Source organism: Brugia malayi (assembly GCF_000002995.4).
Source record: "Brugia malayi strain FR3 genome assembly, contig: Bm_v4_ChrX_scaffold_001, whole genome shotgun sequence".
Taxonomy (NCBI): Eukaryota; Metazoa; Nematoda; class Chromadorea; order Rhabditida; family Onchocercidae; genus Brugia; species Brugia malayi.
Window position 1 is genome coordinate 14,476,051 of NW_025062479.1, and position 18,791 is coordinate 14,494,841.

Consider the following 18,791-nt stretch of genomic DNA (forward strand, 5'->3'; position numbering starts at 1 on the left):
ATTTAACAATAAGTGAAAAAGCGTAAAACATAATGTTATCGAATGAAGAAATACATATTTTATACTATTTAACCAATCAATCTTAAAACAGTCTTACATGAATTAGAATTTTATGATTTAGAACAATTTACACTCTACGTATGGAATATTTGGAAGAAATGAAAAAGATAAATAGAAAAAGTTTGATTGAAAATTAAATCGATCCCGTTATTTAAACGGGGACACTGATATTATCGAAGTGGGAGAAAATAACTATTTCATACATATATTAATAATCTATGCTAACCGTTAAAAACTGGTGTTCCGGAAAGTGGAGACCTACTCGGAATACTCAAAAGTTTGGCAATGGAAATACCTATCAGAAGCTTATGAGAGTTTCTCGGGGAGAAAAATTGATAAGTAGTCCCGAAATTGCAGAAGGAAATTTTGTTTATTCAGTAGTTTTTGTCTTAAAGTGGCCATTGCGTCGTTGTTAATCAGAATAGATCAATACTACTATAATATTAATACTCTAAGATACTTTTATGTTCACAAAACGTTCATCAATATTGGACATCGGTACCAAAATAAAAGTCATAGAAATCTTTTACTTGGAACTCATTCCCAAAATTAATTTTGCATAATTTCGATAACTTTTTCTCTCCCACTTTTCAGTAAGTTAACGTCAAATGTTAACGTGTGAACGTCTTATACAATACAATTAAGTGCTACGTGCAATCAGTGTTGAAAGTGTTGCTTAATGAGCATAATCGAAAAAGTGAATCTTAAAGACAAATATTATTTTTCTTACACTCATTACATTTTTTGTAATTCACAGTTACGTAAGAATAACTTAGTTTTACAATTACACGAATAAACTAGTAATTCAGTTCTTGTCAACTTCATATCGCACTAAATTCCGAGATTTAAATTATGCGCTTTCGGGGAGTTTGTAATCAACGAGCGAGCTCCAATATGCAAATTGCCTGTACTACTGAAATGGACTTGAAATTAATTTTGGGCACTTCATTGTTCTTCTCGGTGTTAACCAGTACTTGGAATGTAAAGGAGCTAACGGAATTCTGGGTATTGCCTTACAATTGCACTAAATGAAAATCGGAAATGATAACTAAACTCGGATCCTGAAAAAGTAATCTCACAAACATTAAAAGTCAAGTAAATACTGCTAAGTTTCATCCTACAATCAAACCAGGAATTCCTAGAAATCGTCTTTTGGCGGAAAGAAATAATTCCGCTCTTTTTTATCTAAAGAATGCAATTAATACTAAAATGTAGAATATTTCCGCAAGGCGGAAATCTTGTATAATCCAAAAACTTTTTTCATTTCCAATTTATTCACGAATAATATTTGTTTTACACGACGCACTACACACTTAAAGAATAAAGATAACCAAGTAGTGAGATCTTATCAGACAATCGTACCAATGGAAAGATGAGAGATATGTTTGGCTGAGGTTTAGGTAATCAAGGAGTGTTTTTTTAGGTAATCTATGGATTAAATTATTTATCCGTCCGATAATTAGGGATTCCCGAACAGAAATAAAACAAGCTAAGTTAGTTTTATATCATCGATGGGATGAAGTGTTTTCATTCTCACATTTTTATCAAAGTACATTTTTATTAAGCAAAGAGTTTTCTACAACACGGAAATATACTCTCTAAGAATTAATTAATTACCAAAGAAAATGCAGAATGTGCAACAACTGTATAAAGTCATAAATCTTTAATACTAATATACTACTCTTATCAGTTCATTTGTTTTAACTGAACTAATTCAGTTGAAGATCACAAACTTTTACAAATATTAACATTTCAACATTATTTTACAAATCAATTACAGTTAAAAGGATTTCATGTCTATTTCATGTCTTCATTGAAACGCTAATCAGTGACCACTAGAACAATCATTAATTGAAACACTAATCAATAACTACTAAAATAATCATTAATTGAAACGTTAATCAATAACCACTTTGGTAAATAACAATAAGTTAATCCTTTTATTAGCAAAAATTCCTTGAATTCCTGCACAAATTTTCACTTCAAATTAGAATAATATCTCGATAGCTTCTCGTTAATTTCACTCTCATTTTCCCTTAATCCTGCAATTTCTCAGTATGTCTCTCATATCATACTTCTTAGATAGTTTTCAACTTTACAGAATGGGATTTAGCAGATGAAATGATTTGAAATGATTCATGTTGGTTGCATTCATTTTGCTAATAAATTTGTGCCAAGTAATTAAGTAAACTTTCCTACTTGACTTTTCCATTTCCGTTCCACTTACGTTAGTAAATGTATTTCTTTATAACGTAAAGTTGATATTTCATATATATATATATGTTTTCATCTGGCGAATAGTCATATCACTTATTGAAATGTTAAATACTTAATCGTCACAAACCAGATTCTGAGGTAAATCTATGTTAATTAGTTTAAGCACTATATCATTTCATTCCGAAATTCCGTCCAATTTGTATTAGTAAATGTACTTCTTTCGTTTCTTGTTGGACTTTCTATGAAATTCAGACAGGAAAAGTGTAGTGTGATTGTGGAGTGAATTTTTGGTTTTTTCTTTTTAAATTTGTAAAATTGAACTATTTTAATGTTCATTTTTTTAAGTAAGTCATTGTAAAGTTCAAAATACAAGTTGGTTTTTCTTTCTTTTAATTGTAATTTCATAAATAAATGCTTAAATTGTAGTTCAATCTTGCAAGCTTTGCGTATTTCTCTTCACATTTCATTGAGATAAATTAGTTTTGAATATATTTTCTTTTAATTAAATCTTTTCATAAATGATAATAATTACAGGTTGTGATGGCTGGAATACGTTCAGATGTTATGCTAAGAATACCGGGAACGAGTATGCGATCACGTTATCCAGAAATATCGGTGGGTTGTGCAGCGGTAGATTCATTAATAGGTGGCGGTATACCACTTTCTTCACTTTATATCATCGATGAGAATAAAAGTCGAGGCTATGCAACTATCCTTAGCAAATATTTTAGTGCTGAAGGTTAGCTGAATTAAATTTTAATATTATCTGAATCGAATATGTAACAATTATTTAGTACTATTAAGACTGCTCAGAAGTGTAGTATGTTTACTCCTGGTGATATAACTCAACGTAAACTAGTGAATTTAATTCTTGTTTTATTCTTATTGACTGATATATTTTTAAAAAGTTTGAAAAGGTATAATCATTTAGGTATATTTTGCGATCATTCACTGTTTGTTGCAAGCACAAATCGTAATCCACGAGAACTATTAGAAAATTTACCGGATCGAATAAATGTTATGGATGAAATTACTTTGAAGGATGATGTAGAGAGACCCGAAAATTCAACAATGAAAATTGCATGGCGTTATTCAACTGTTCCAAAATTGGATTCTTCACTATCTTGTCCTCGTCGTGGGCATTCGCAATATGATTTAGCGAAAAAAATGGATCGCAAAAAAATAGAAGCATGCAACATTTCGTTCTTTCCTGATAATACGGAATCACAACATGAATTATCTAGTTATAATGATCTTTATAAGCAAATACAGCAAAAACTTATAGGTGTTGAGTATTCGGCTACTTCTTTGAAGTCCAACAAACGTGTCTTGCGTATAGTCATAGAAGGTGAGCGAAATTTTCTAAACGATATTTTTTTTTTTCTTATTTTTTTGATTCCCAATAACGATAAAGTCGCTTAGGTGTTGGTAGTCCTTTTTGGCTAGATCCTGAAAATGATTTAAAGTTTATTGCTCATTTGCGTACTGTGTTATGCTCCTATTATGCTGTTGCGATGTTAATTATTAACACGAGTGGGTTACCGGATGAACGAAAAGTTTGTTTGTTTATTTTGAGTTAAAGACATGAATTTATTGTTAAGATTTTTGTACACTCATATTTGAGCTATCTTTCACATTGGTCGTGGACTTGACGTTTCTTTGTGATATAGTAAGCCCACTTGGAATTGTCAATTTTTTTGTATCGTTTGAATAAATTTTTTTATATCGAACTTCGACGATTTATATTGTTTAAAAAAGTTCCGAGTTTTAACTTGTATTTAAGGAAAGACTTTATGCGTATGGTGACTTAGTGGTTCATTTGGATGCTGTAGATGATGACGATATCATGGAGAAGTTTGGTGACCGTTTCGATGGCTATTTTCGTTTGTTGAAGCTTCCAAACATGGCATCAATTGCAACGCACTGTCCAGCGAGTAGTGATCTTATTTTTCAACTCCAGAAGCGAAAATTTGATATTAGAATTTTACATTTGCCACCAGCACTTGATGATGATGATAGAAAGAGAAATTTTGGCCCAAACTGTCAGGAAATATTAAAATCTTTTTGATATTCCGGTGATAAAATATTGGTGGCTTACTGTTTCTCTATGTGATAACAGTAAATTTAGTAATCGTAGCCCATGTTATTCTATTTTGTTATTGTTTTTTTTCCGATATGTATATATATATAAATAATTTTTATCGACATTGATACTGTTGTTCACTGACTTCCCATTCAGGAAATTATTTTTTCTAGTTTCCATCTTTTCTATTTCCTAATAAATGAAAAGAAAGTGACAGTTTCTTGGAATAATGGATTAATTTTTTTTTTTTTTTTTTTGCGGTATTGGAAGAAATTACAAATAGCGATTTGTAGGAAGCAGAAATGGTTAAAACAGTGTGATTTTCGAATTTTTGTGTAGGATGTGGTTAGTAAGACAACAACAGTATTTTATGTATGTATGGGATCGATCTATCAGTCTAAATTTGACATTTCTGAACCACACAGGAAGGTTCGTTTTCTGTTACTTGATTTTTTAGGAGTTTTTGTACAAAGGTTGCTGGCCTCAGATAATTTAGAATTTTTCTAAAAATGGCTATTGATTGTTATTATTGAAAAGAATGACGATGGTGAGATTTTCTGCGCATTTTCCCTTTAAACTCTTCAGAATTTACTGCTTCTTGTATTCTATTTGCATGATTTCTCGATTTATTTAGACGTAAGAGTTGTGACACATCGAGTGAAATGCCAAGGGTACAATGTCGAGAACGTTATCAGTTGCCTGTGAAATTTGATTTCCGTGTCTGGTTTCCCATGCATATGTCTGTACAGTTGAAACGTATGATTGGTAAATTGAGAACAGTTGATCTTATCATTGAAGTAAGTAGGTACTTTAAATAGTCTGAGTTACTACTCTTAAAGAATTGTTACTCCCTTCTACAAAACTATTATCTCTTCTGATGATGAACCTATGCTTCACAGTTGTAGCATGGATAAGTGTTTCAAGCAGTTCATTTTTCAAATCTGATGTCGAATCCCAATTTTTTTTTTTTTTTTTTTTTGAATTTCTAGGTACATGATGCTCGAGTGCCAATCACTGGACGTAATCCTCAGTTTTATTCGTCTTTATATGCCGTAAGACCACATATTCTTGTAATGAATAAAATGGATCTTATTAATGAGAATTTAAGGTTTGTTATGAAATTTTCTGAATACTTACATAAGTGTTCATAGTGTTCCAGATCTTCTTAACTTTGCTAGAATACATGAGTTAAAGTGTAATCTGTTAAAATGGATTCAAATTCTGATCTTATCATAAATGATTTCACTCATTTTTCTTTCTTCAACTGTTATGAAGTTGCATTTTAAGAAAACCAATCGAAGATTATTATCGTGATAACGGTATAACGAATTTAGTATGGACAAACTGTAAAAAACGTCTCAAGAAACCACTCGTAGACTTACAAAATATGATGTTACGATGTCTTCGTGAAGAACCACGTTTCAATCGAACCGTAAAGACAGAATACCAGGTTGATGTTCCCGTTATGTCTCATTATTTAAAACTATAATCAACCAGCTGTTAAAAAATTTATTGTTGAAATAAGTAATTTTACTGCTGTCATTGAAAATTTTCGCCTATTAATAGTCAGCTATCAGCAACTATTAAAGAATATCGTAATTAAGCATAATTCAAGAGTCAACGCATGTTTTGAGTTCTTAATATTTTTACTTAATCTTGCTTTGATGTGTAAAAAACTTCTTATGTTTTAGGTTATGATAGTAGGCATTCCTAATGTTGGCAAATCGTCACTGATTAACTCACTACGACTAACCAATCTTGGGAATAATCAGAAGGCTGTTGAGGAAGGTAAACCATTTCTTAGATCATTTCGAAATTACTACTACTATAAGACATATTAGAAAACTTTTTTTTAGTGAGTCAGACTGTTTGAGAATTTAAAACGATATTTGATGGGGATTACGTTTCGTAGTTAAGAAGCATTTATCAGAGAGCATCATGTTGTCTAATTAATTTAGTAATTAGATTGTTTGCAGTTCAATAATTACACAACTGCTATAATGTAAATATCGTTTGAAAAAAAAGTGATTTTAAAAATTTGAGGTAGTAGACCAGGAGTAACAGTACGTGTTCAAAATCGTGTACGAATTTTTGATCAACCACCAATATATATAGTGGACACACCGGGAGTATTGAATCCATTAGCACGAGATGCAGATGGTGCAATGAAATTGGCATTGTGCAATCTAATCTTGGAAAGTGCTACACAAATTCACTATGTTGCTGACTATCTGCTGTACTGGTTAAACAAGTGTGTTCTTCAGAAACTATATTTCGTTTAGACTATCTAAGCCTACACTGAATACAACACTCAGTAATGTCTTTACTTGTACCAAAAATAATTTCAGAAGTATCATCAGGGTACAATTCTATGAAAAATTGCAGGACAGGCGATTATTCTTATGTCGAAATTTTCAATCTAAAAGATGGACCATCGGATAACATACAGAAAGTGTTGTTGGATATTTGTCAGTCTAATGATATTCGTTTTCAAAGCTATATTGCTGGACAACGAGTCGAACGGTGGGATATTGATAGAGGAGCTAAATCGTTCACTGATATGTTTCGCAACAACAAACTACGTAATCACTGTTTAGATATTGATCTTTTACAGGATTATACGAATAAAGATGAATAAGTATGTTAAAATGCAAATTAGATTACATGAAATCGAACGAAGTTCAGATATTTTTTGTTTTTATTACTTCCCTATCTCAACCAAATAGGGTGAATATACTTCATATCAATCATTTCTTCTTTAAGAAACAATTTTAAACAAATTTCAAGTTAATTCTAACGAACTATAGATTATAGATTCATCATGTTTTCATTGTCATTTACTAACTTGGAAATTCCTAAACTCTGACAAATGAGATCCATTCTTCCTCTTTTATTTCTCACTGGGAAAGTAGGTTTCCAATTATCATAGCTCCATTTTTAGAATGAACTATGGCTGTCTCATAAAAAAGTTAAAAGCTTTGGAAAAGCTTGCATTTGGCAGAATGATTTCTGTTTTTTCGCATTACACATTTTTTCCCTGTTAAATGCTTCACATTACATTTTTTTTTTTCCTATAAAATATAAAGTAATAGAAAAAAAAGCATATATATTCGATGATAAAAAATATCACTCGATTGCATTTTATGCATCATATATTCATTTCTGTATCGCACCTGAAAAAAAGCAAAGGTTGCAATTGTATGACAAGAATACGTGCTCATAATATTAGGATAAAAGTACAATCAATCATTCCAGTTAACCAATCTTATTTCTGCAACAGTCCCAGTAGTTTCTAATCTTTTTGTTTATAAATAAAGAAAAAAAAATATTTTTGGATGACTAGAAATCGTAAAATTTAGTGCAACAACAAAGAAAACTCCCAAACACTCAGATTAAATCATCATTACAAATGTTTAGTTTCAGTTTCAATAAATGTTTAATGTTATATGAACAATTATTAAAATCAACTCGTACCGGCTTCTTTCAACAATTTTTCTAGACGTCCATCCTTTTGTGCAGCTACCGTGTCATCACCACCTCCAATGCATTTTCCACCAATAAAAACACGTGGAACTGATCTGGCTCCTGTTAACTGCAGTAATATATCCTAAAAAAAAAAAAAAAAAAAAAGAAAAAAAAGAAAAGAAAGAAACAAACGACAATAAGTAATAAAAAATATAAACATTAGTCTCCGCATAGTCAGGTCTGTTAACAACTTTTATACAAACCGTTCAGGCATATATTTATTTTAAGAGTAGCTAGGTCGGATCCAGTACTGTTCGTATTTTGTGGCTTATTTTCACTATATTTTAATGATTAGATGCTGTTTACGGTATTTTTTGAGGTTTTTGTTTATGATCGCCTTATGTGTTTCATTTTTATATGTTGCATTGTGTTTCTTTTGATGGTTTATTATGATTGTCATTTTTTTTCGTTTTTTTCTTCGTTCGCACTAATATAATTTTTTTCTTATGCATTTTGCTGGCATACAAGATAAACCTCGTAAGGTTTCCGACTATCCTTACTGCTAATTCTCTATTCCAGGTACATTCTTCTTTCGGTTCTATTATTAATTTTATTATTTTATTGGTTAAATTGTTTAATTATTTGTTGATTGAATCTATTCTTTTAAGTATTTCTTTTTATAATAGACAAATATATATGTGATGGAACAAATTATTTGTTAGTAATAAATTACTAACAATACAATAGCACAACAACATTTAATAAATCTGTTATTAAACGAAGTACTTTCCACGTAACGTAATGAAGTTGACAAAGCTCACCTGGATTTTATCGCAATCCTCTCTTTCGTCCAGTTCAATAATTTTATATAAATCACCGCGCATCCGAAATGTACTTAGTGCTCGCTTTGCATTCCTGAATTGACAAAAATGTGAGGAAATTTTATGTGTAAAATAAAAAGTAATAATAATAAAACATTTTCGCGTCATAAGTACAATGAGTGACCTTTAGGCTTGAAACGAAACTGCATACCAAGCATAATTGTAAATTAGCACCCAGAAGAAATTTCTTTCATTTAAATGAAAAAATTTTTTAAACAAGTTGTTCCATTTATTGATTAGACTTTCAGTGACTTTCAATAGTAGCGACATCTTTTTGATTTACTCAAATTAACGAAATATATTTGTTGTCATGTTTCGTTATTATCCCATATTTATCATAATATTAGCCTAATGTAATAAGCAAAATGAATTTATAATCACGATCATGATTTTTGTTGCAGAAATAGTTACAAATAATCAAAACATACTTGCAATATGGGCAATAGCTTTTACTAAAAATAACAACCGGAGTTGATTTTGTTAAACTGGTAACAAATGTGTATGGATCTATATTTACATTCGATGTTCCTGATGATGTCTGAAATAATTGAACGATTAACTTAATCCTAGTATTATTTGTAATATTAATTCATTTTCTTTATTACTTGATGAAATATTCCAATAAAATAAAAACTAATAACGCAATATTTATAATAAATATTACCATAATTCCTTGTAGATGCTCTTGTTTCTTTACTTTCAAATGTTTATGTACTTCGACTACTTTATTATTCAATTCCTGTTGAGCTTTTTCACGAGCTATTCGTATACGATTACCGTATGCTTCTTGTAGTTCAGCGTCCAAAATATTTTTTAAACATCGCGAAATTTTTTCCAATTTAAGATATTTTTTTAATGAAAAAATTGCTTATCCATAATAAATTAAATATATTTTATTAAGAATAATTACTGAAAACGTATGATCCAACAAGAATGGATGATTTCGAATTTCTGCATAATTGAAAAAAAAAAAAAAGATCAGTTTTTATTTAACTATTGCTATCAGTAACAAAATACATCATTACTGAGAATGATATCAATAAGCTCTAATAACCATTTCTCTAAAAACTTGTCATAAAGAAACTTTCTCAAAACAGCACATGATAATCTATCAAGAATTTGTTTTACGGCTTCGTTTTTTTTTTTCGCAATTTCGACTCAAAAATTATAAAATTTATAAAATGGATATAATTTGCTTATTAAAAATGAATAAAATGAACACATCAGACCAAATTTTTTCCTTCTTTCTAGCTCCTTTCTCTGTTGAATATCTTGATAGAACGATAAGATGAATTTTTTATACACAAAGTGAAATACTATAAGAGTTCCCAATATCAACCAACCGTACTCCACGAAAATATCTGCAATAACGATTTAAGTTTTAGAACATCTAATAACTTGATTAAGATTACAATGATTTACGGTTAGCAGTGTCATTTTTTAAATGTAGCATAATACAATTTTATCTCACAGCTAACTGAGCCATTAATGGAAGAAAGAATGAAAATAACAGTACTGAGTTAAACTGAAGCACGAAAATTATTTATTCTAATAATTATATGTAATCATCACTAGCAACAAAAAAGCATAAATGATTGCTTTTTTCTTTTTTTAAAAGGATAAATTAAAATTAATGATACTTCAATCTACGCAAATAATCAAGTACTGTTGAAAACATAATTTTGTTGAGTATGGCTAAAATTTCAATTATCAAACATTTCGAGTTAATTAACTTCAACTTCAATTAAGAAAAATTAACCTCACGAAATAAAATTTCAGACGAAACTAAAATTCATACACCTAAAAAAAAAAAAAAAAAAATTGTGTTAAATAATCTGTGCATTTAATATGAGACGAAAAAAAGTATGAAATACAATGATTTTCAGTGTGATAAAATGCACATACACATATTATTGATTAGCAGTAACATTCAATGATCAATTTAATTAGGCAAATTTTTGTTTCAATTTAATTATTTCATGGAAAAGCTACGTTTTAAACACATGAATGGGTTTAAGGAAGAAAAACTGCAAAAGTTTCAAAAGTTAGAAAAATTTTTTTTTTTGTCCTGAAATAAAAGAAAAAACGAAAAGAAAACTAATAATACCATACATTGATATAAAATTATCAGAAAAAAGTTAAAAAGTCGAAATATATTTGCAAATTCAGCATGTTCTTAGCATGTTTATATTCTTGACGTACTCAATGTTTGATGAGTGTTGAACACATCTTCACTAAAATCTTACTTATAATGGAATTGAACGGTGGTGACATTATAAAGAACAAGTTTCTATGGCAATTTCGAAATTTCTTCCGATGTCTTCCTCGTAGGCGAACTTTGCTGAAAGAGAAACTGCTCTTAAAAAAATCAGAAAGAAAATTGCTTTAAATTTCACTATAAAAATTAATTATAACTCGTGCTAAAGTTAGTAAATCATAATATTTAGGAATAGAAGCATTCAATAACTTATAGAAAGGAAATCATTTTTTACAAAGTTATTGAAAGAATATCAACATAGGAACTTGTTTAATAATTTTCGCCTTTTGCAACAGATTTCACTGCAGCACGAAAATTTTAAATCAATGAATTAACTGTAAGGAATGAAATTTGGTAAATACGCCAACTAATTTTTATCATTCCTTGTTGCAAAAAAAAAAAAAAAAAAGAGTACCCTACTCCAACCATTCATTTGTTCCCATCCATTTTTCATTCAACTAATTCCTTTCTCCTCAATAACATCCTCTGCTTACTATTCTTTACTTTCCTATCGAATAAAACATGAATAATTTATTTGCTAATCAAACAGCGAACGACAATGCTTCTTTTATTTTTTAAAATCCTTTTATTTCTTTCCATTTGCAATTGCAGCAATCTATCCTTCTTTTTTCTTCTAATTTGACTTAAAAATATTTCATCAATTTTTTGCTTCAAAGAAATAACAAGGCAATGATAGTAACACTAATTACAAAACGATCTTCACAAATTATGGAAAAATACAAAAATGTAATAAAAAATTTTTCATAAGATAGATACAGTTATTTGAAATACAAAATTTTAGATAGAAGAAATCAAACTCTCACAATATTCATCATATATTTCCTACTAATTACTAGTAATAAAAAGAAAGATTAAATAAGACGAAGGATTGCAATCACAATTGCTCAGTGACAATAACTATCACTCGATGATGTATCACATCCAAAAACACTATTAGTATTAGTTATACCAATAAAAAAAAAAAAACACACTAATAGTGATAGTAACAGAACAAAAGGCATAACTCGTCATTTCAACCATCAGTCTTATTCCACAATATCTTAATCTTAGTCCTTTCCTAATATTTTTCTGGATAAGAAAACTAGTAAAATTTAGTCCAACAACGCATTAAAATCCAACACTGGATGATACCCGTTATCAGCAACTAATATTAATCAAGATATTATTACAGTATACTCTACAAAAGCAGAACAGTACGAAATACAAACAGCTAATCTCTACATAATTAGACCTGCTAATTAACAACTTTTATACAAACTGCTACATATATATATATTCAAGACAGAGACAAACTATCTGTTACTAGCAACACAACATAAACTATATAGCACAACATTTCGTAAATTAGCTACCAAACAAACTACTTTCCATGCATCAGAGAGAGGTTGACAAAGGTCACTTGCACTTTATCGCAATCCTCTCAATGAATTTTATATAGATCATCGCGCTTTTGAAATGTATTTAGTGGTTGCTTCGCACTCCTAAAATATTTTTGCATGAAAAGTATTCCTGACAAAAGAATAGAGATATGTTTCTGATAAAATTAATAAAATAACACTGAAGAACTCTGAATATTTAAATATAGTAGGTTACTTCAACTTGTCTCTGTATTACAAAACATTGCCTAGCAGTAAATAATCTGTTGATGCAAGATGAAATTTATTTCACTGCTTATATTGCATGTGAATATATCGCAAAAGGAAAATGAATCACATCCACATTGTGAGCAATGTGCAAACAACTCATAACATGCAGTTGCCTTATTATAATTTGGTCTTTAAATAAATGAAGCGGTAGCAATCCCATCCCCAAAATTAATCAAATAAAACGAAACCTTCGTAATACCAACATGAATGGCCAGGAATTCTATGAAGAGTAATGCACAACAGAGTAATGATACGCACTAGTTTATGTTGGTATAAGGCTTCTCCTTTACTTGAAAGTATTCCAGAAGTGTCTTTTCAAGAATTAAAATAGGAACAACTCCAAACAATTTTCTAGAATTTTCATTAGTAAGACTAACTGATATGCTCGCAATAATGTCACCACATTGTATGCGATTATGAGTATTTGATGCGCCATCATTTGAAGGTGAAGCAGGACGGATGAACGAGAAAAAAAGATCACGCTGTGTTTCAGTAAGGTAGACAGGAATTTCTGAGAGATCCTTTGGAAGAGATGCTTCACCATTTGAATAGCGTACAATCTGAAGAAAATTTTAAAAAAGTGCAAGAAAAAAAAATTTTCTCAAATTCCCGCAGACTGATTTGAACATGAAATTAATGTCACAGTGTCAAATGAACATTGCCAGTTGATGCACTAAAGTTTCATTTTTTTGAGTTGTTTTTTATCAGGGAAATAATCAACCCACCATAACTTCATCATTATTTTCTCGGATTGTTGAAAGATCTTGCTTGCGACGAGACTGCGACGCAGGACGCCCATCAACTGATGTTACGTTTGTGCTGGCACTTGTTGTCTGTCCCCTTGTATCTTTCGAGGCCATTTCTTTTCCATCTGCAATTCCCTTTATTTCTAGCAAGAATTCCCATATATTCACGTTCTATGATATAGATCATCATCATAAAAGTATGACTAACCAGACAACAAATCATCTCCATATTTCATCCTTCGAGCTCGTGGAGTATACTGTAAACGACAAGTTTTTTTGGTCTGAAAGTAGCAGCGAAATGTCAACAACAAATTGATAAGTCATATTAATGGTCGAAAACATTAGTAGTAAATTAATAACGAAAACACTACCATTATATCTTTGGCACATTCCGCACCAGTTGAAGATAAGGGAAGCGGCGATTGTACTGCACCATCGTTCAATTCGTGGCTATTGCTCGCAACGCTGCTATAACAAACAAATAGAATTTTTCTAAGATTTGTCTTAGATTGCTAAGCATGAGACAGATCAAAAACATATCACAATGTCTGAGAACTAACTATGCGTTTTCATTTGGCGCAGGAGTCGAAGAGTTCGATGTTTCTTCGCTGCTTGCCTCCGACTGAATACCAGGAATGGCACTAGAAGGTTCAGTAGGTGTTGAGCGTCGACTATTCGCACTTTTAACACATTTTGGTTGGGTCCCTGATGGCGATCGACTTTGATTCCTTGGCTGTGCATATTCCAAATCTATATCATCGTCATCTCGATGAATGCGTTTGTTTCTAAATTTCATAAATGAACATGAAGTTATGAAAAATAAAAATCTCAGCATTACTGTATTTCAGAAACTCATAACAAGTTTATAATAATATACAAGTGCATAAAAAAAAAAAAAAAATCTTTAATAACAGAATCATTACTTAAAACCGGTAACATAGTTTTCATCAATCCAATTTGGTTTACGACGATGACGTGAAGGGCGTCGTTTACGACTATCTTCAGCCTGAAAAAAAAAAAAAAAAATTTTGCATAACCACATATATATGTCATTGACGATGCAGCAGTGACCAGATACATACTTCGTCACTATTTCCACTCACATCATCTTTCTTCGGTGTGTGCCCAGCTTTTGGTTTCGGTTTACTTTCTCTACCACGTTTCTTCGGCTGTTCAGTCTCGTGCTTCTTGTTATCGTCATTTCCTTCCGAAGTCTTGAAAAAATCAAGTTTATAATACGTAGTTGGCGCACAGCAAAAAACAATGTTCAGTACCGGAATATTATTTAAGATCTAAATAGTTTTCCCAAAACAATTTGATTTACAATGTTGACGTGATGGACGTTGTTTACGGTCCAATTTCTCCTTTCCAATGACTGCAACTGCTAAATGTTCCTTAGTTGTTGTCTTATGACTTCTTAGATGCATACCTTGCAGAAACCAGATACTTGACCAGTCGATATATTTTCCACCATTCGTTTACGCGCTGTGCGAAGGCGAATCGAAGGCACATCCTTTTTCTTTTTCGAAACTGACGGATCCAATTTTGCAAACTTAAAAACGGATTTTTTCCTGCTAATGTTTGCAGTATAACTTTTCGAAAAATTAGTGCAACGTTAAAACAAACCTGCTCCGTCTTTCCGTAACTAAGATGTGGACGCTCTTTCGATCGTACTTGCAACCTCGAAGAAGATTCATTCTAAATTCGAAACTATCTTTATCTCTCATATCTTGTTTCATTCAAACTTTTTTCTACCAATGTTTAGGTTCCCGTTTTCTCTCCCGTTTATGCAGTTAAAACATTCCTTAAAATGAATCACACAACTTACAGATAAATCTTGTGCATTTAACTCATATTTGCTGTCCTCCAACAATGGAGCCTTTTCGACATCACCACACACAACCGCAATGATGTAATCCACACGATCCTTTACTGCCTGGAAGTTATACCTGTGTTATGAAAGACATAACGGTGATCCTAAAAAAATAGTTACAGTGACAAAATATACCAATTCAATATTTTCAGCCTCCATATTTGCCATCAGTTCTAGTACAGGAGCTGAGTCATACCCAATCTCTTCCGATCCATCAGACGACTCTTCCGTCTCAAGAAAATCATCGGATAATGGACTCAAGCTTCGTCCCCGCATTAGTACTATCTTAAAGAAAAAATTTCCAGAAGATTAATGAAAGTCTGTTAAAGCTTTATTACAGCTGTGTATCAAGCTTAAACTATAGGTAACAAGTAAAAGCAAAATAATTTCTACCTTTGCCTGCTTTCCCTTTCGGCCTCGTTTAAGTTCTTCTGATGTCAAACGTGCTGTAACGTGTTCTTGATAATAGTGTTCGTGCGCACTTTTCAGATGATCGATCAGTGCAGTGTAACTGAAATATTAGCAACAGTGTATGACAAAGATCTTTGCAGCTATAGATAAGTGTCACAAGATGCATTTGAATATTTATAATCAGCAACAACACGTACGTCTGAGATTCAAAATCACACAGATAACATGGGATTCGCTTGTTCGATGTAGCACGGCGATTATGTTTTACAGTAAGATGATATGCAAACGTGAAGAGTGATGAAAACGGTTGTTTTTCCTTGCAGTCACTGTGTGAGCAAGTAAGCAAGCTCAAATCAACCATCATTGCTTGATATTTGCCCATACGTTCCAAGATTTTAAGCTGAAATTGCAAAAAAACATTAAAAAGATTTGCAAGCCATGCAAATTGATCTCCAAAAAAAAAAAAAGAAACAAAAACAAAATAAAATACTTCTTCCGTTCCGACTTTCCGAGCGACACCATTCTTTGCGCTATCACCTTTACGATTTCGCAAATTCATTTCTCGATATCGACTTGAATTGTCCTGGGGAATAACAACCGCAACACGATCTGCTGGTACCGTATCCACTGTTACCAATGCATGAGGGATTGATTCCATGATCTCGAAAGGTTTACCTCATTCATATTTTGGTTTAAATTTTTTTTAATTCAATTTTTTCAATTCCATCCTACTATTTCGAAAAAGTTACATGCAGCCCTGCTGTTGTTGCCATGCCACAAGAGATACGGGGAAGTGTGTATAATTCCAAATTGTGCTGTAAACAAATCCATACGGAATGGATCTAACCTAATTACCGACTTGAATTTCTAATCTATCATTCCGCCGCACACAGATATCGCGCCGCAAGATAGCTAATACAAGGTTTAACTGGTTGCTATAAGTGGACTAACTTCCGTGTTCGACAGCGGTAATGAACACTGTTTTGAGTGTTTGACGACATGGCTAAAATTCGTACGTTTGAAATTAGTTTTGGTGCGTTTTAGAGGCTGTGATTCGGTTTTTGTGCCAGACGATGTTCCTGCCTCTCCTCTGTTTTGCTGCTGTAATGTTCTTTCCTTTTTACTTTGGTCGCCGTCTCGAAGTTCTGAAATGGATTATTTCTATTGTAAGTATATCATTTTTAGTTCCTACCGCTATTTCATATACCTTTTAAACTACAAGATTTCCTTACTTAATATCTAATAAATAAGTATAACTATAGAAAGATTCACTTTTAGTGTGTCTTAATTTTAATTGACAGTAACTTCAGTGATTTTTGGAAATATAATTTTTGAATTGAATAACATCCCCTATATTTCTTCTTTTCAAAAAGTGTTTACCTGCAAGTGCTTTTTCGGCAAACTCTAGGGCAGCAGTACAGAAGGCCGATGCAGCAGTTGAACATGACATACGACAATAGAAACGTTTATGCGTCACATAGTCCAAATAATCACGAAAAAAATTGCCGCAACAACTATAATGCTACCACCGAAAATCAAAACTTTCATTTTACAATTAATTTCGGAAAAATAAAAAAAGCTTACACAACACAACTTGCAAACTAAATCAAACTATTGACACAAATAACTGCAAATCCTCAAATAATATTAAAAATGAACTTACCGACATTCGAGAACAATACTGCATTCGTTTGCCAATAAATATCTCACTTCAGCGGTAGAATTGTTGTATATATCTATTAAACCAATAACACCATCCAATCTTCCGGTTGGTATAGAAGGTTGTTGAAGGCCCAAATCATCAACACTTCGCGACATATCTCTTTGTACTCGTTGATATTATTGATATTTGCAAAAGACTAGAGAAACAAAAAAAAAAAAAAGTAGCTTTAATTTGATTTCCAAAAAAAATAAAAGACCCAAAACATCTTATACTAACGAATGCTTATTTAATTCTCAACAATTTTTAGTCAAAATTTTGGTATATTTACCTGAATTGACTCATTTCCTTTCTTTTTCCTACGGTTTTGTAATAATTACATTTCTCTGTACAAAATACACCATGAAAATCACCCGAAAAATAGAAATTCTAAGGCATTACTGAAGATATATACCCCGGGATATTATGATTTCATACTGCGACGTGCGATCAACTTACCGTATACCAATCTCGGTAAATCGGAATTTGTACTATGCAAGTGAGGATTTCCGGAAGAGAGGAATACGGTTCGATATGAATAAAGACGAATTAAATTTCAGGAAATCGTAAAGGTATGTTTTATTCGCTAATGAAAGCAAAATAAACACCGCACTGCAAAAGAGGGAATGTTGAATATGCATAACTTAATCAACAGGACAAGAACGGAAGATACGACATGACCAGAATAAATTCTGGAAATAGAAGTATTCTGGAATTGAAAAAAGAAAAATGCACTAAGATTAAAATGGCAGTGGATATCAATAAGAATCCATAAGATTTGGATAGGTAAAGTGACCTCTTTCCATCCTTATCATGAAATTAATCAAGTAAATTAGAGTAATGTTATTCATTTCACAAATAATGCCAGTTATTTACGTATTAAATCAAAGTAATAAGCATTTGGACGACCTAATTAACTGTTACAATACAATAGAAGTGAATGTTTTCAAAAAATTAAAAATAGTTTCAATTATTGAGATTAATTAAACTAATGAAAATAAACCGTTAAATGTAAAGATGGAATAAAATAGAGCAGAAGTATGAATGTTGAAGTGATATTGTTGATACGATTAATATGAGCAAAGAATTACAAAGAAATTTGAGCCTGAAATCCATGCTATTACATCTGAAATAAAAACTCATTGTAGATGTTTCCTGAATGATAATATTGATAGGCGATATGTCGTTCAAGGTTATCATAAATTACAATATAAGTAAATTATGATTATCTTAATGATCAATCATAGAAAGAAAACGATTCCTAATAAGTATACATTTAACATGAATCATAATTAATAAAAGGAGAAATCAAAAAGTGGATTTTATGGAAAATTATGATCGATAAATTGTTGCACAAATTTCCAGTTAGCATTAAACGTGCTTCAAAGAACGAAAAAAAAGTCTATGCTAATAGTATGTAGATTTTTAGTGA

At 31.3% G+C, this 18,791-nt stretch overlaps 4 protein-coding genes across 6 annotated transcripts; 2 read left to right on the forward strand and 2 right to left on the reverse strand.

Moving 5' to 3' along the window:
- Window positions 1-2,817: 2,817 nt before the first annotated feature.
- Window positions 2,818-4,345, forward strand: Bma-elpc-4 (Paxneb protein, putative; the record flags this gene model as incomplete). Its single annotated transcript, XM_001893051.1, has 4 exons — window positions 2,818-3,016; window positions 3,209-3,625; window positions 3,700-3,833; window positions 4,061-4,345. The coding sequence occupies 4 exons, from the start codon at window positions 2,818-2,820 to the stop codon at window positions 4,343-4,345; spliced, it is 1,035 nt and encodes a 344-aa protein (XP_001893086.1).
- Window positions 4,346-4,700: 355 nt separating this feature from the next.
- Bm6999 (uncharacterized protein) lies at window positions 4,701-6,998 on the forward strand (the record flags this gene model as incomplete). Its single annotated transcript, XM_001893052.2, has 7 exons — window positions 4,701-4,789; window positions 4,995-5,157; window positions 5,350-5,468; window positions 5,648-5,810; window positions 6,052-6,148; window positions 6,404-6,611; window positions 6,746-6,998. 7 exons carry the CDS (start codon window positions 4,701-4,703, stop codon window positions 6,996-6,998), a joined length of 1,092 nt encoding a protein of 363 aa, XP_001893087.1.
- A 518-nt stretch (window positions 6,999-7,516) lies between these two features.
- Window positions 7,517-9,373, reverse strand: Bma-glrx-10.1 (Glutaredoxin family protein; the record flags this gene model as incomplete). Of its 2 annotated transcripts, XM_001893053.2 has the most annotated exons (5): window positions 7,517-7,533; window positions 7,835-7,967; window positions 8,647-8,740; window positions 9,135-9,244; window positions 9,371-9,373. In XM_001893053.2, the coding sequence occupies 5 exons, from the start codon at window positions 9,371-9,373 to the stop codon at window positions 7,517-7,519; spliced, it is 357 nt and encodes a 118-aa protein (XP_001893088.2). The 2 variants fall into 2 exon arrangements, with proteins under 2 accessions (XP_001893088.2, XP_042930784.1); XM_043074850.1 differs by lacking the exons at window positions 9,135-9,244; window positions 9,371-9,373 and having other exon boundaries at window positions 8,647-8,709.
- A 3,050-nt stretch (window positions 9,374-12,423) lies between these two features.
- On the reverse strand, window positions 12,424-17,478 carry Bm8115 (Zinc finger, C2H2 type family protein; the record flags this gene model as incomplete). 2 transcript variants are annotated; one of them, XM_043074851.1, is made up of 18 exons in its annotated part: window positions 12,424-12,465; window positions 13,008-13,190; window positions 13,356-13,501; window positions 13,585-13,657; window positions 13,748-13,844; window positions 13,937-14,161; window positions 14,300-14,382; window positions 14,480-14,590; window positions 14,806-14,928; window positions 15,003-15,074; window positions 15,205-15,312; window positions 15,385-15,534; window positions 15,643-15,760; window positions 15,858-16,060; window positions 16,151-16,321; window positions 16,612-16,805; window positions 17,041-17,174; window positions 17,324-17,478. In XM_043074851.1, 18 exons carry the CDS (start codon window positions 17,476-17,478, stop codon window positions 12,424-12,426), a joined length of 2,388 nt encoding a protein of 795 aa, XP_042930785.1. The 2 variants fall into 2 exon arrangements, with proteins under 2 accessions (XP_042930785.1, XP_042930786.1); XM_043074852.1 differs by having other exon boundaries at window positions 14,459-14,590.
- Between the last annotated feature and the right edge of the window lie 1,313 nt (window positions 17,479-18,791).